The 16,119-nt window shown below is 34.3% G+C and overlaps 1 protein-coding gene across 2 annotated transcripts; it reads left to right on the forward strand.

The window, feature by feature from the left end:
* Positions 1 to 5,707: 5,707 nt before the first annotated feature.
* LOC8258890 (ribonuclease II, chloroplastic/mitochondrial) lies at positions 5,708 to 15,489 on the forward strand. 2 transcript variants are annotated; one of them, XM_048369640.1, is made up of 14 exons: positions 5,708 to 6,524; positions 7,232 to 7,385; positions 7,531 to 7,644; positions 7,734 to 7,811; positions 7,877 to 8,008; positions 9,283 to 9,504; positions 9,758 to 9,940; positions 10,109 to 10,171; positions 10,251 to 10,357; positions 10,448 to 10,597; positions 11,746 to 11,905; positions 12,924 to 13,319; positions 13,551 to 13,775; positions 14,832 to 15,489. In XM_048369640.1, exons 1-14 carry the CDS (start codon positions 6,253 to 6,255, stop codon positions 14,955 to 14,957), a joined length of 2,382 nt encoding a protein of 793 aa, XP_048225597.1. In that variant the 5' UTR covers positions 5,708 to 6,252; the 3' UTR covers positions 14,958 to 15,489. The 2 variants fall into 2 exon arrangements, with proteins under 2 accessions (XP_048225597.1, XP_048225598.1); XM_048369641.1 differs by having other exon boundaries at positions 6,392 to 6,524; positions 7,185 to 7,385.
* Positions 15,490 to 16,119: the final 630 nt, after the last annotated feature.

Consider the following 16,119-nt stretch of genomic DNA (forward strand, 5'->3'; position numbering starts at 1 on the left):
TTTTATCAGCTGATAGTTGATTTATTTATTTATTTGAACACTATTATCCTTATTAACACTTGTTAATAATAATTTACTTTAAGTCGATCTCATATAATTAAATTTTTTATATTTTATAATAAATAATTATTATCTTGAAACTATTCTTAATAGTTAATAATTATAATATTTATAATTATGGAATTTGAAATTAGAAATTTTTATTAGTATAATTTAAATTTAAAATTTTATTTTTAAACTAATTTTTATAAATAATTTTAATAATAAATACAATTGAGCTAAAAAATTAACTATAATATTTTTAATTATTATAAGTTATTTTTATTAATTTATATAATTGAATATAATATAATATAATACATTTAACGATAAATTATACCCACAATGGTCATTTAATATACTTACAGTAACCGTTAATAAAATTTTACCAAACGGTTTAATTTATTAGCCATCAACTACCAATTATTAGCTATCAACTACCAGCTGTATTAATCAGCCAAACATACAAACTCTTAGTATAACTAGCAGATAGATAAAAATGTAAAGAAACCGAAACAACTCACAACAATAGATATGATTGATTTGATCGATATCCTATGAGAAGTACCCTAAATTGGAAACTATAAAAAATAATATGATAATTCTTTTGCTATTTTTTTGAACACAAGGCAACCACGAATGTATTATAATAAGAATTACGATGCGATTACATAGCCGAAAAAACCGAATGAGCAACTTTATGAGCCTCTCGATTATAGTTTCTTGGAACAAAATGAAAGAAAACATTTGAAAAACAAGAACTAAATCGAAAAATATCTTGAAAAATAGCATCAGCTTTAGCAGGGGGAGACTAAACTCGATTTGCCACCTGTATCGCTGCTAAAACATCACCTTCAAAGATAATCTTACTCCAACCTTGAATAGAAGCCCATTTAATAGCTTCTCTCAAAGCCAAGCTTTCAAGAATGAAAGGAGAATTAAGAGGACCAGTAGGGTGACCCAACAAACCCAACAAGGAACTCCTCTAATCAAAGATGGCAACACCAACACTCCCATTATTAGAAAAACAATCAGCAGCAACATCAAAATTAATTATTACATCAAAACTCCGAGAAGGTATGGTAGGGGAGGACATTTTAACCGAGGGGGAATTGAGAAGGGGGCAGTTACTTGTGGAATTAAATTCATGGAGATCCTCCAAGGCTTTAGAGATAGATTGAGGAGGCAACCGAAAGTTGTTCTTGAAAAAAACTTCATTTTTGTCCTTCCAAATATAGATAAATTGTCCAACTGGTATCCATTCTTTGGACCATATTTCAAATTGATACCAATACTTTAATTTGAATTTAATTGGTATCTAAACTACACGAAAAATATATCAATTTAGAGCAGCTCTCCAATTTTCGGCCAATTGATGCTGATTTGGCAATCTGATGAAGTATATTCCGTTTGATTCTCCACCTCAGCATGTGCCATATCATAAAATTTAGTCAAATCAGCCAGCGAGTCCTACTCCTTAACTTCCCCTAATGACATGGCACATGCTGAGGTGGAGAATCAAATGGAATATACCTTATCAGATTGCCAAATCTGCATCAATTGGCCGAAAATTGGAAAGCTGCCCTAAATTGATATACTTTCGTGTAGTTTGGGTACCAATTAGATTCAAATTAAAGTATTGATATCAATTTAAAATATGGTCCATAGGATTGGTACTAGTTGGGCAATTTACCCTCCAAATACACTAGAGTAGAAAGGCAGCCCTTTAAAGGCTATTCCCAAAAGGGTCCATAGCACTTAAGTCTTGTACAATTTCATTCCAACAATTAATAAAATCAGTACTTTGGAGTCTAGAAGAGTATAAACCTAATAAAAGAGGCATGAACACAGTCCACGAACAAATGTTTAGAAGATTCAATTTGACCATACCTTTTACAAGAGTCATTGCAGTTGAGCCTGTTTTTGAGTAGAGAACCCGTTGGCAGAGAGTTTGAAAAGATCTTCTATAAAAAAACCTTCAATATGGAACCTTCAACTTCTAGAGATGTTTCCACTAGAAGATATTTTGTGGAAAGGCATTTCTAGTAGTACTTTGGAAGAGCTCGAGTCCTATTCTATAACCTGATTTACAGTGTAGGATCCCGATTTATGATGGACCCATATTCGATCATCTCTTATGTCTGAATATAAAATCAGAATTTTAAGAATACAATCCGCTTATGAGTCTATGAAGGCACTTATGACCCTTGAAACATTCCATCTCTTAATGGTTTGGTCAATAAAGTCAGCAACAATGAGCTCATGCCTATTCCAGCTTGTTTTTATTTGAGCCTTAATGTCATATGACCCGATCTGTGGGCCCGTGATCGGTACTAGGGAATGGGTAGGCGTAAGGCCACCGAATCCCCCAGTAAGCCCGACACTCACTAACTCAAATAAATCTCATCTAATATTATTGACGTCACAATTTATCTTAATTGTTAAATTTTACATATTTAATTCAGTATGCCAGAAGAATTAGGCAAGACCCGAAAACTATAATAATTTACAACTGACAAGTCTATTATTTCTACTGCAGAGAATCTAAGATTTTACAATTTAACATACCAAATCAAACACATCACTCGATGATGAAGGAGTCGGGTTGCTTGATAAGAACTGCAGGAAAACTAACAAACACAGATATGAAAAATAGTAAAATTGAGACTGTCAGTCTCGAGAGTGAGTTAAAATCATATATCCCAAAAATAATTTCAAACACTTCAATAACACATTTATTTAATTTGAAATAATTATTAAGTTATGCAACAATATTCGTGTCATGCCATGCTTAAATAAAAGTAAAACTATAATCTTCACATACAATCGGACGGGGTACCACAACAGAACCCTACTCTCAACACTAACATCTCGACTAATCTCAACACTAACATCTCGACTCTCTCATTTTAACAGAACTGGCGCCCAGAGAGCGAAGCTCGACCAGGGTCCTTAAATCCAATTCAACCACTTAATTATCACTAACACTCTTAGCCTTTCGGCCCTCTTACTCTAATAAGACTGACGCCTAGAGAGCAAAGCTCGACCAGGGTCCTTAATTCCAGTATGGTCACTTAGGTTCCAAATAAGCCAGCGCCCAGAGAGCAATGCTCTACCAGGGACCTTTACTCCGGCAAACACACTTTACTAAGCCTAGAGAGCGATGCTCGACCAGGGTAAGTCCTAAACTTTTCTTTTTAAATTTACCATTTTACCCTTTTTCCATCGCTCTCGGATTTATACCGGTGCACTCATCAAAATACTATGTTCTACTGTCGTCCCGTCCCGTCTCGAGTCAACACAAAATCGATAAAAATCGTAATGCGGAAAAAATGAAACATATATAAACAGTATATAACTAAATAAATCAAATATTAATCATTTAATTAGAGATATCGCATAAAATATTAGCATGACATACGTAAGCAGATATATGACTTTAACTCACAGTTTTGACGACCTCCTAGCTCTGCTTCGATGCCTCGGGTGGAGCGAGTCGAACTGACGGATTTATTTAATCACGAAAAAATAATTTATCAATAACGCCTCGGTAAATTCTACCGAAAATTTCGCAAAACCTCCCCTACAATACGGACATGTACCCCCTGTAAAACTGGTCCAGGACCTGCCAAAAAACACTTCAAATATTCAACAATTCATTTTAACGGGAGTCGAGTCCCCGAGACTTCACTAATTTCTCGACTCCGCCACACATCATAAAACACAACCTAAGGCAGGCAGTCCGACAAACAAATATTTTAACACACAATATTTTCAACACAACTCAATAAACATATAACTTTACCAAAGAATTCTAAAATCAATGGGTCAGAGAATTACCGAGACGCTTGATCGCTCGGTCGACTTGCCTCCAGCCGCCGGAGTCCGATCGACGATCCGAACATACCAACAGACTCGAAACGACGTGCTGATGACGATTCCCTCTTCGATCTTCAGATCCGACCCCCAATCATCCGGAGGGATTTACGGATGATCTCGGCCGTCGATTTGTATCCGGAGTCCGATCGCCACGAAACCGGTGCCATTGCGAAGCTTTAGCTAAGGGGAGTCCGAATATGTCATTTGATTATCCAAAGCTCGCCGGAAAAGCTCGAAAATGTGGTTGTCATCCACTTTCTTTCTCCACCGCAAACTTCCATCTCCGACCATCATTTGCATCACCACTGCCGCCAAAAGGAAGCTCTCACCACTGAATCACGGCCACGGGAACGCACGACGCGCAAGGAAGTTTCCGCCTTCCTCCTCGTGCGCCGCCACCATCGCTCACGTGCCGCCCGGTCGGGCACCAACGACAATAGCTCTAGTTTCCTTTTCCCCCGCCTTCTCTCTCTCCCCGATCTCTTTCCTCTTATCTTCTTCTCCATATCGACATTTAGTCCCTGAACTTTACATCCTTACCATTTAGTCCCTCAACTTTTTTAATTACAACAATTTCGTCCTGTAAAATTTTCAATTAACCCTTAAACTTTTCTTTAGGTTTTCAATTAAGCCCCTAACTATTTAATTTGGGCCAAAATAGAATTATTGAAAATACACAATTACATATTTACCATTGCTTTTAAATTTAAAATTACCAAAAAGCCCTTGCCGACAATATTTAATTATAAAAATACCAAACATATAAATTTTCATTAAAACCCCATATTAATAAAATTATGCTTTTAATCTTTATTCCAAAATAAATTGTCAATTTAGTCCTAACACACAATTAATTTAATAAATCAATTTGCTAAATATTTTCAATTAAAATTTTACACCATCAGCTAATTAAATGTCCTTTTCTCCAAAAATTCTTTTATAAAAAATATCCTTTACAAACTCTTCCATAACTCTCAAATATAATTTAATTTATATAAATTCATTTGGGAAAAAATTTGAATAACAAAAAATATAATTTATTTTTCAAATAATTTACTTAATTAATTTCTTAAAAATTAAACTAATTGGATATAGAAAATAACTCTTTTATTTGTCTAGCATTAAAATTTCCATTAAATCATTCCAAATTAAACCAAATAAAAATTAAATTAAATTAATTTAAATAAAAATTTATTTATTAATTATTATTATTATTATCATTATTAAAAAAAAATTCCGGACACTTAAAAGGAAACTGGGAAGGAATCCAAGCATCTTCAAGAACCCTGATGGATTTACCATTTTTAACCTGCCATCGTGATCCCTAAGTAATCATCTTTTGGCCGTAATGATACTAGACTAAGCCCATGAGGGATTTGAGTGCACAAGAGCAATTAAGACATCAGAGGCAGGAAAATATTTACTTTTACGTACTCTTGCTAATAGGGAATTAGGGAAGGAGATAATTCGCCATAGTTGTTTTGCCAACAAAGTAAGGTTAAGTCCTTGGAGATCTTTAAATCCCAGACCCCTAACTTGCTTACTTTTGCACAATTTTTTCCAGGAAATCCAATGTGTTTTTCTCTCTTCCCTTTGTTGATCCCACCAAAAATTAAAGATCGGACTACTTACTTCCTTACAATGTGAAATTGGAAGTTTAAAGCAACTCATTATAAAGATAGAAATGGCATAAGCAACCGCTTTAATTAGGACTTCTTTACCAGTCATCGAAAGAAGTTTTTCCTTCCATCCTATAATTCTTTTGCCAATTTTGGACTCAAGATCGATGAAGGTCTGTCTCTTGGAATGGTTAACAGTAGCAGCCAGACCGAGATATTTGTCTTCAGTACCAATGTGAGGAATCTGTGGAAGAGAAGCCAACTTATTCCTTTCTCTGCGAGGAGTGTTTTTACTAAAGAAAACCGCAGATTTACTGAAGTTGATTTGTTGACCACTAACATCACAATAAATCTGTAGAACCTTTAGTTAAGATAGCACCCCTTTTTAGTGTCGGGGCAGAAAAAGAGGGAATCATCGGGGAAAGAAAAGGGGGCTCAAATTGGTGAAAAGTTTATATTATAAGAGAAATTAATACAAGGTCATAAGTGAAAAAGAGTGCATGAATTGGGGACTTTTGTAATTCGCAACATTTGTGCCAACATCAAGAAATACAGAGAGAAGACACGAACACAACAGCTTTATCTCCTATCTCATGTATTACATTACTCTTCCGGTCTCTCTCCCTCCCCACACACAAGAGAATAAGAATCGGTGGCTCTCTACTTCCTTTATATGAATTCAAACCCTAACATTTCTTATTTCCTTCACTAGAAAATGATGGCGGTTCGAGCCGTTAACACTTGTTCTATCCTTCATTTTTCTAAGGCGCCTCCGTTCTTTCTGGTCCGTTGTCGTTTTAAGACCTTGCGGTTTTGCCAGTACTCTAATCTCTCGTCTCGGAGGCCGATAATTCGGTGCGAGTCACAGTTTCAGTTTCATGGAACTAATATTAGGAGCTTTTCTGTTCAGAGTCTTGTTGATAGCGTCATGGAAGAGCTTGCTTCTCTTCGCAAAAGCAGACGCAAGAGAGTTTGCCCCGCTATTAAGTGCGTTTCTTCATCTATTATTATGCATTATCAAATTGACATCGATTTTGGGTAGCTAAGTAGTTGCATAGAATGAATGGATTTTATTTGTCTTATCATAGTATTTCGAAAGTAAAAAAAAAAAATGCAAGAATTCGATTCAATTGAATTCAGTTTAGTTAATTCTCATGTTTCAAAGTTTTTTAGTAGCTGGAATTCAGTTCTTTCAACTGACAAATAATAATAACAACTGAAGAAAGGAAATCCGGAAAAGCAAAGTATTTTGAATGTAGAAATGAACCAAGCCACAAGCAACATGACTTTGCAAGAACTCAATTTTGTAAACTGCAATGTGGAGGATGTGAGCTATAACAGTCTTCATAGACATGTAGTAGCATGTAGGGCAGTGGAATCCTTATTCCTTATCTTATTGCCATCTGCCAATAAGCATTCCTTTCATTAGTTTTCCCAGAAGAAAAAACTTTTAGTAATAATGTGCTTCTTCTGTGGCTGAAAAAGAAACTTTTATATGAGGGCAGAATTTCTTTTCTGAAGACAAAGTCAAAACCTAGGATTGGATGATTTGCGGACTCACTTTCACTTAGGATGGGGAAGAGGAAGACTATGAACTATAAACATGATATCGTGAATAATAAAGAGTTAATGTGTTAATTATTTTAGGTTCAAGTTGAGCTATAAGAGAGAGTGACAATTAAGCAAACATGCAGATTAACTGGCAGTGGAGAGCTTCTGGATGATAAGCTGGTAAACCGGCCACTTGAGAAAGGATTGCTGCTGGAATTCAAGAAGGATACTGACAGGATACTGCTGGCAGTAGCGCGGAGACCTGATGGAAAGAAGAATTGGATGGTGTATGATCAGGTTCTTGTTGAAAACAACTATGCCGGCATGTTCAAATAGGTTGCTAGGTTTTGGAACTCGGTGTTTCTTTTCTCTTCTGCTTGAAGAGCAAGCAAATTTTGGTTAGCCTAAATGCTTTCTTTTTTTCTTTAAATTTTAATGGCAGAATGGTGTAACATCCTCAATTAAACCACAACAAGTTACATATATTGTACCCGGTGTTGAAAATTTTGACCACACAGAAATCTCAAACTTTGTTCAGAAGGCTCAAGATAACTTGGTTAGTTCTTGCTCAACTAGGGGTTTTAATATTTCAAGCCATGGATAGTTTTATTTTGTTGATAAATCTCCATATATTAATATGTGCAGGACCCATCACTCTTAGAGTTTGCTTGGGTTGAGCTTCTTGAAACGAATAAATCAGTGACACCAGAGGAGTTAGCAGAGGTATTATATTTAAGAACATTTCAGTTGTTTGCATGCTCTTTTGATGATTTAATCTTACTATGCAGATGATTTTTGGTAGTGCGGAACCTCTTGAGAGCTATTGTGCACATCTGCTACTATCAAAAGATGAAATGTATTTCACGGTGTTAGAAACAAAAGGTTCTCGTTCGCTTTATGGACCTCGGCCTACTTCACAGGTATGCTTTAATAATTTTTGGTTATATTTAGTTTGGTTTGACAAGAAAATTTGCTAACTTCATGGAGTAACTAACAAATATTTATTATTAATGCTTTTTGCATCATATATTTGGTACAATTATTTAAGTAACACTTGAGCTGACACTAATTTAGAAGCATGAAATCGATGTTGTGAAAAATCTGGAACTTGACACTACGAACTTGTAGAACAACAATTCCACTAATTTTAGAGTGAACAAATTGTGAGATAAAAACCTAAGTTTTATGGAAATGGAAGCGGGAAAAGTGACGACACGAGGAAACGAAATTTCCTAAAAAACTAGAAAACGAAACGCTAGGGAATGTTTATATATATATATATATATACTTTAAAGATATTAATTTTAGTAATTTAATATCAAAATTTTATTAAAATAAAAAAATATCTAATAAATCAAATACTCTTAAGTCATACTAATTTTTTAAATAAATTTTTTTGAGAACAATTTTTTAAATTAAATTTAAATAAGCAATAATTATTTAAGAAAATTTGAAATATCAAAAGTTGAGAATCATCTATAAATAGAAAATAATTAAAAAGAATCATTTTCAAAGTAGGAAATATAATTAAACATAAAAAATTTATCGCTAAATTGGAAGACAAATCAATAGAAAAAGATTGAAAATCCTTCTCAAAATAGGAAATCCAATTAAATAGAAAATAAATTCCTTAACAAGTTTCTTAAAATTTCCAAAAATAAATAAAAAATATGAGAAAATAATAGGAAACGTTTTTTTTTTTTGAAGTTTTCAAGACGTGTCCAAAGGTTCTTGAAGAGTTCCAGTGTCCAAAAACATTTTGATTCGACACAGAAACGTAGGGCATTTTAAAGTTTTTGTGCAACCTAGATAGAAACCGACTACAACGAGGGTATAACTCCACTTTGGATGATCAATGGGATAGTGGTCAAACGAAGGCTCAATCACCATCTTGAAAGGCCACTCCGAGGATAAAATACTATTCTCATAACCACAAACTAAAGATATCCATAATGAGGAAACAGAGTAATAGGGTAAAATTTCTCAAACTTTGTCTGTTATTGAAAATGAAACTCTAAACTTAATGACAAGGTTCTTGGAGAATTATTGTCAATGAGCATTTGACCTTGGCTGGGAAACTTCTACATCTCTAACATTTATCAGAGTTGTACTCTACTCTGCTAGTGGATTAACTTATTATTGTATATTATTTGTTGGTGACAACATTAAATTGCATTGTTTTTTGAAAAACTAGGTAGAAGAACTTATGCACAGGAAGCTTGCAAAGGATGCTGCTGAGAAAGAACTTCAGGAGTTTGTCCAACTACTAAAGTCTGCCAAGGCAATGCCTTCGCATGCTAAACCTTCCAAATCTTCGTGGATGATTGAAGAGAAAACTCGACACAAAATTGAGTCTCTTGAAGCATATGCTATTGATGCGTGCAAAAGTGATGACCAAAAGAGAACTGCTGGGATGGTAACTTATTTAACTAGATTAAGTTTCTATTTAATTTGATGTTATACTTTAATTTTCTGAATAATAAAGGCTGATTGATGTGAAACCTCCATTTAATGCCTTAGATTTTATTTTCTTTTTGATCAGGTGTGCTGAAAAATATGAATATTTTTTAAATCCACTTGCTTTTTATTTGTTTTGTCAAATACATTTGTTAACTGCAAACTGAATTTGTTGGATTTCTATGTATGCTAACATTTAATCTTTTCCTCAGATCCTAAAGGCAATGGGAATGGCGAAAATAGCATCCTCTGCTCTAAACCTCCTTATAGACGTTGGATATTTTCCGCTCCATGTTAATCTTGATATATTGAAGTTAAACATCCGTACTGATCATTCAGATGAGATTTTGTCAGCTGCCGAAAATCTTCTGTTAGAGTCAGTTGACCCAGACAAGGTGTGCAAGTTTCCTCTTCTGAAAGCAAGTTTGAGATATTGTGCATCTCTTGAGGTCAAAATGAATAACAAAAGTTTTTTGGACCGAATTCAATAAAGTAAAGTGATGATTTTATTCTACAGCACATTTTACACTTGTGTTGATATTTTATTTGGATTTCATGTTTAGATTCATCGAAAAGATCTCACTCACTTGAAGGTCTATGCCATTGATGTTGATGAGGCTGATGAGGTAATGCTGTAATTTCTAACTGATGTATATATTATGTATATGTTGTTTGTAGGCTTGCTGATGCTTTGATTGAATGTAGCTTGACGATGCCCTGAGTGCAACAAAGTTACAAGATGGTCGGATCAAAATCTGGATACATGTTGCAGATCCAGGTCGTTATGTGCAACCTGGAAGCAAAATAGACAGGTTTTAGTGTGAATTCTCTAGCACACATGTTTATTCTTATGCTATAATAGGTCATTTCTAAAACATATTGAGAAATAATGTAATATGCAGGGAGGCAATGAAAAGAGGAACTTCTGTTTTCTTGCCTACGGCTACTTATCCAATGTTTCCAGAGAAACTTGCCATGGACGGTATGAGTTTGAAACAAGGAGAGGTCTGCAATGCTGTTTCAGTATCTGTTGTTTTACATTCTGATGGCTGGTAAATGTGATTTCTTGAATATCTATATAATTATTTTTATTTCTTCAAGTGTGTATTTGAGTTTGAGATAAGTTGACGGAACTCCAGGAATGTGGGGTCGTATATTAGGTTCCCATCTTGACATAACATTGGCACTATGGATGTCCTACAGAGTCAGAGGAGTGCTTTAATGAAGTGCCAACGCTGAAATGCACACCGGTACAGGAAAGGCATTTTCTAAAAAAGTGAGATACAGATATGGCAGGGAATGACTCTTTTAAAGAGATATAATGCTTATTTTATATAAAAACAACATTCATGAGTCATTCATAAAAATTAAACTACAAGTCTAAAAGATCTTCAAGCTCTTTAATACCACCTGCTTCATCTACAAACAAAAACTCAAATTATGCTATTTAGCCCACAATGTTACAAACTTATGTTTTCTAATTTTTGCACTTTGACTAGAGATATTTTAAAATGACCTCATATTTTTCAGTTTGACCCCAAAATTGTAAAAAATCTTAAATCCTCTATTCCCTGCGTATACCAAGAATCTCCCTAGCTTATAAATAAACAAAAATAAGGAACACATATTCAGGTGTGTCCTGTACATTTTACGGCGTGTGCCTAGTGCACGTGAAATGCATACATCAACCCCTAGGGAGTGTCAGTGCTTCATACGGTGCTTTCATTTGTGGCTGTCAAATAGCTTTTAATTTCATTTGTATTGGACTTTTCTTATAATCAAGAGTGCAAGTGACTGCATTTTAGAAAGTTATAAGACCCTTTTTTTTGGTTACATCTATTTTATCACTTTCCAGAGCTATCCTGGTTTTGATTGCCTGTGAACCCTCTGTCATTTGGAGTACACTAAATGTGCGATTTTCCTTTTGACATCCAAGTACCTTTTAAGAGTTTCTCTATATTATAGACGTGATGCCTGGTTCCGTAAACAAATGCTGATAATTATATGCGACTATCATTCAGTTATATGAATTTTTTGATAAATATTTATGGTAGGTATCACTTATTCTGGTTGTTACTCTACGGATCCTGTAGGTTCTCCACTGTAAATGTGCAAATGACCTGAAGTTGCAACTTGCAAGACTTATGTAAATATGATGTTTAATTAATTTAATTTATTTTATACTCTTTGGTTATGATAGCATTGCAGAATACTCTGTGGATAACTCAATCATTAAACCAACCTATATGCTGACCTATGAGAGTGCATCTGAGCTGCTTCATTTGAACCTTGAGGAGGAGGCTGAATTGAGAATTCTTTCTGAGGCTGCATCTAACCGGTTGCAGTGGCGTTGCCAACAGGTTTTTCTTGTTTGATTTTGATTATCAGATGGAGCACAAATTTGTTTAGCTTAGAGTTGATCAAATTCTTCTTCTTTTTTTCCCTCTGATTTATTTTAGGCTCCTTCCTAAATGAATTGAATTCTATTAATTATTTTTGTATGTATGCTAAATGACCAGCAACTTGTGATGTGAATCTATTGCTTTGGCCCCATGAAAAATAATAGTTTTGAATTAATGGTATAGGATAGATATTTGGATAGGTTACAGAATGGTAATTGTTGTAACAGTGATTGAATGAATGCAAATACATTTATATTCAGTACCGGCTCTATATTATTGGAAGTACTACCATGTCCATGGAAAAATTATTCAGTGCACTCTATGTACTGCACCCTCCATCTCAACCATGTGGAACCACGAGTGCTCTTATGCTTTGGTCTCACATGAAGTTGGGTGTCAGATGCATTACCACAGATGTATTTAACTATTTCACCTTTATATTGTGTTTCTGCATTGAGGATTATGTTTGTCCCACAAGCTTGAAACCTTTCTTTACTCGAGAATGAACATCTACATATGGAATATTGCCCATGGTGTGTCCTTAAAAGCAAAATGTTCTCACCTAAATAATTATACAAGTCTCTGCTCCTGATTAATACGATAAGCTTGCAAAAACCAATATTGTCATTTTCACTTTGTGGAACATAAGATGTATATGGCTCTCCATTTTTTCTGTAAAAGTAAAAGAAGTCATAACGTATCTTGATGGTTAAGAAATTTGATGAAGATAATGTGCTACAAGCCTTATATCATTGCAGAGAGCAAACTTTTGGAGAGAAATGCTATTGTAAATGCTAAATGATTTACTGAATAGAAAGTTTGTTGATTCTTTTGGATCTTCAAGAGTTCTCTAACTAGTGGTCATGTCCACAATTACAGTAGATCTTCCTCTAATTATATTCGTTTTGTTTAACTACTTCCCCTGAAAAAGAATATAATACATGTATATAAATATTAAAAAACTGTTATTTCTCAGGGTGCGGTCAACACAGCCACATTGGAAACTCGCATCAAGGTGGCTAATCCAGAAGATCCAGAGCCATCTATTAATCTTTATGTTGAAAACCAAGCTGATCCTGCAATGCGACTTGTCTCTGAGATGATGATACTCTGTGGAGAAGTTGTAGCCACCTATGGCTCTTGCAATAACATTCCTTTACCCTATAGAGGACAGCCTCAATCAAATATCGATGTATCTGCATTTGCACATCTTCCTGAAGGACCTGTTAGAAGCGCTGCAGTTGTTAAAATAATGCGTGCTGCTGAATTTGATTTTAGGAAACCTGTACGCCATGGGATTCTGGGGATTCCTGGCTATGTTCAGTTTACTTCTCCCATTCGTAGATATATGGATCTTCTTGCTCATTATCAGGCAAGTTCCTTTTGTTCATGTTGATATACTGCGTGATCAATGAATTCAAAGAAAATTTTCGTCAATCCAATATAACTATCACTACCTGTCCTTACCAAGAAAGTCCTTAAGTTTTGTTTTGTCCTGTTTCTTTTATCTCTCTGTGAACCTACATGTTATCATCTGATATTATACCTATCAAGCATGTTTTGCCTGCCAAGAAATTCAATGAATATGTGTGCATGTTTATAGGTCAAAGCAGTTCTCAGAGGTGAACCTCCTCCTTTTTCAGCTGGTCAGCTGGAGGGGATGGCATCAATGATTAATATGCAAGCTAGGGTAGTGAGGAGCCTCTGCAACAGCAATCTTCGCTATTGGATAATAGAATTCCTGAAAAGGCAGCCAAAGGAGAGAAGATATCGTGCACTGATTCTTAGATTCATTAAAGATCGGATAGCAGCCTTGCTACTCGTTGAGGTAAGCATGATATCTTGGGGAAAAAAGTAATTAATATAGTCCATACACCACCACCAGCTACCTGCTCCTTTTCTCTTTCTTCAATTTGCATTGGTTTTGTGGAGGTTCCATATAACTACAAACTTTACTTAATAGAGAAGTCACAGGAGCATTAAGTTTTTACTAGTGAGTGGTATTTGCAAAAATTTTAAGGTTTGTTTTTTATTAGATCATTAAAATATCAGAATACCATGAATTTCTTGAGATACATAGTTTTCCTGGCATTGTTTTGCTAGCATTGTGGTTTTACCTACTTTTGAAAGTACTTTCTTCAGTTGAAAAAGCAGAGGTTTCATATACTTCAGACTTTTAGTTAATAGAGAAATATAGGAGCATTGAAATTCTACTGTTGAATAGTATTTGAAAGATTTTTAAGGGTGCATTTTTCTGAGATCATTGAAATATCGGAATACCCTAATACATGTTTTGTTGGCTTTGTGGTTTGACTAAAGCAACTGTCTTCAGTTGAAAAAGCAAGTTTAATCCACCTTTCAAAAAAGCATCAATGCTTATGCTTTTCAGGAAAATATGCTAAAAAGCAATTCACTTCCCAGTCTAATATACAATATGTAATCTAAAAACAGTTTTGAAAAGTCAGTGGAACCATAATGCCAAATGGACCCTCATTGCCTTGCACGTTTATTCAAAGATGTGCTGCTTTAGTTGTTTTTATATTTTGCAAGTTCAATTTCTAATCCTTGCAATTATGATTTCCTATAGCTATGAACTGTAAGTAGAATATATCGTTTCACATAAACATATCAGTTCTACGAACTTTATGCAAGTGGAAGGGGCATTATTTATATGAATTTGTGGTCAATGTAATTTCTTATTTAATTTATAGTATCATTTGTCTTCATAAGTTGAAAGAGACCTTGTTTATTACTTTATCAGGTGAAGATATATATATTTTAACAAAATATTATTTGCTAGACGTTATTGTATATCAGTTGGAAAGCACAAAGTAGATGGTTAGTTTGATTGAAGAGATTATTAATCAATCACTTGATGCTGCAGGTTGGGTTTCAAGCATCTGCATGGGTGTCCACGGGAGTACATATAGGAGATGAAATACAGGTTCAGGTAAAAGAAGCTCATCCGCGTGATGATTTTGTTTCCCTCACTGAGGTTGTACAAGGATAACAAATTATTCCTGTGAAAGAGCTTATTACCACAGAGAACAAATGCCAAACAACCCCCCAAAATGTTCAAGGCATCTGGTTAATGTCTGAATTCTATTTAGCTTGCTGCTATTTTTAGATGACGGTTGGCATTAAAAATCAGTATGCAACCTTTGGAGTCATAAGGAGTGCAAATTCTGAAACAAATTAGTTTCATTGGTCAAAGGAGATTCTACATGGATGTGTGCTCACAAGCTGCGATGTCTTTCCATCAACTGCGATGTCTTTCCATCAACTGCCATCTCTCTCTCCGCCCAGCCAATAATCTGACAGCCTGAAATTGGTTCCGGGGTTTGTTGCTTTTGCTGCAGCTTATTATAATATCCGCATTTTTTTGTTGTTTTTACTGAACTCTTGTATGTTGATTTTGCATTGGAAGTTTCCATGCGGAATTACCAGGAAGTTGTGTATTTCTCAATAGTAAATATCACTACAGCTTACAATTTTATTCTATCATTAATGGAACAAATAAAAGTAAAAATAGAATTACAGGATATTCTTTTTTTAACATTATATAAATGAAGTCAAAATTAAACATATACAAAAGAAAGTGGAATAGAGAAAGCGAAGTGGCATATGGACAGACAGGAAATTCTCTGATCGTGTTAGCTGAGCTTCATTTAATTTTGTTTCTGTTTTTGTTAGTTGTCATAATGTCAGTGGATGACATCTCTCTTGACCTACAGTGGAACTGCAAAGAGTACTTTTAGCATGTACCTGGTTACAAGTGACCTGCTATAGTGGTAAACTGAAAGTTTCTTTTTATACACGTGACAAATATAATTAAATTTTTTGGATTGGATTGACATTTTTGTACAAATTAAAAGACCTTTTAAATATTTTATGGGCTCAATTTAATTGGACCCATAAGATTAACTTTTTAATCTTGGATTTATTAAAAGAAATTTTTTTAGAAATATTTTAGAATTAATTAAAAAAATATATTTTTATTGTGTAGATTTTTTTTTTAAAGTACTTTTTTATTTTTTTAATATGACGTTTTTTTGTTTTTGTTGTTTTTCGGTTTTTGTTGGGTTATTTTACTAAAAAGACAACTAAAGAGAAACTAAAAAATAATTAAAACCGTATTTTTGAAAAAAAAAAGTTAAAAAATTATATTTTTA

The sequence above is a fragment of the Ricinus communis genome, chromosome 10, assembly GCF_019578655.1.
Source record: "Ricinus communis isolate WT05 ecotype wild-type chromosome 10, ASM1957865v1, whole genome shotgun sequence".
Lineage (NCBI taxonomy): Eukaryota > Viridiplantae > Streptophyta > Magnoliopsida > Malpighiales > Euphorbiaceae > Ricinus > Ricinus communis.

Coding starts and splice junctions, on each gene's coding strand:
- LOC8258890 (XM_048369640.1), top strand. CDS start 6,253: ATGATGGCGGTTCGAGCCGTTAACACTTGTTCTATCCTTCATTTTTCT. Junction 7,386..7,530: donor ATTGGATGGTGTATGATCAG/GTTCTTGTTGAA, acceptor TTTTAATGGCAG/AATGGTGTAACATCCTCAAT. Junction 10,172..10,250: donor ATGTTGATGAGGCTGATGAG/GTAATGCTGTAA, acceptor GATTGAATGTAG/CTTGACGATGCCCTGAGTGC.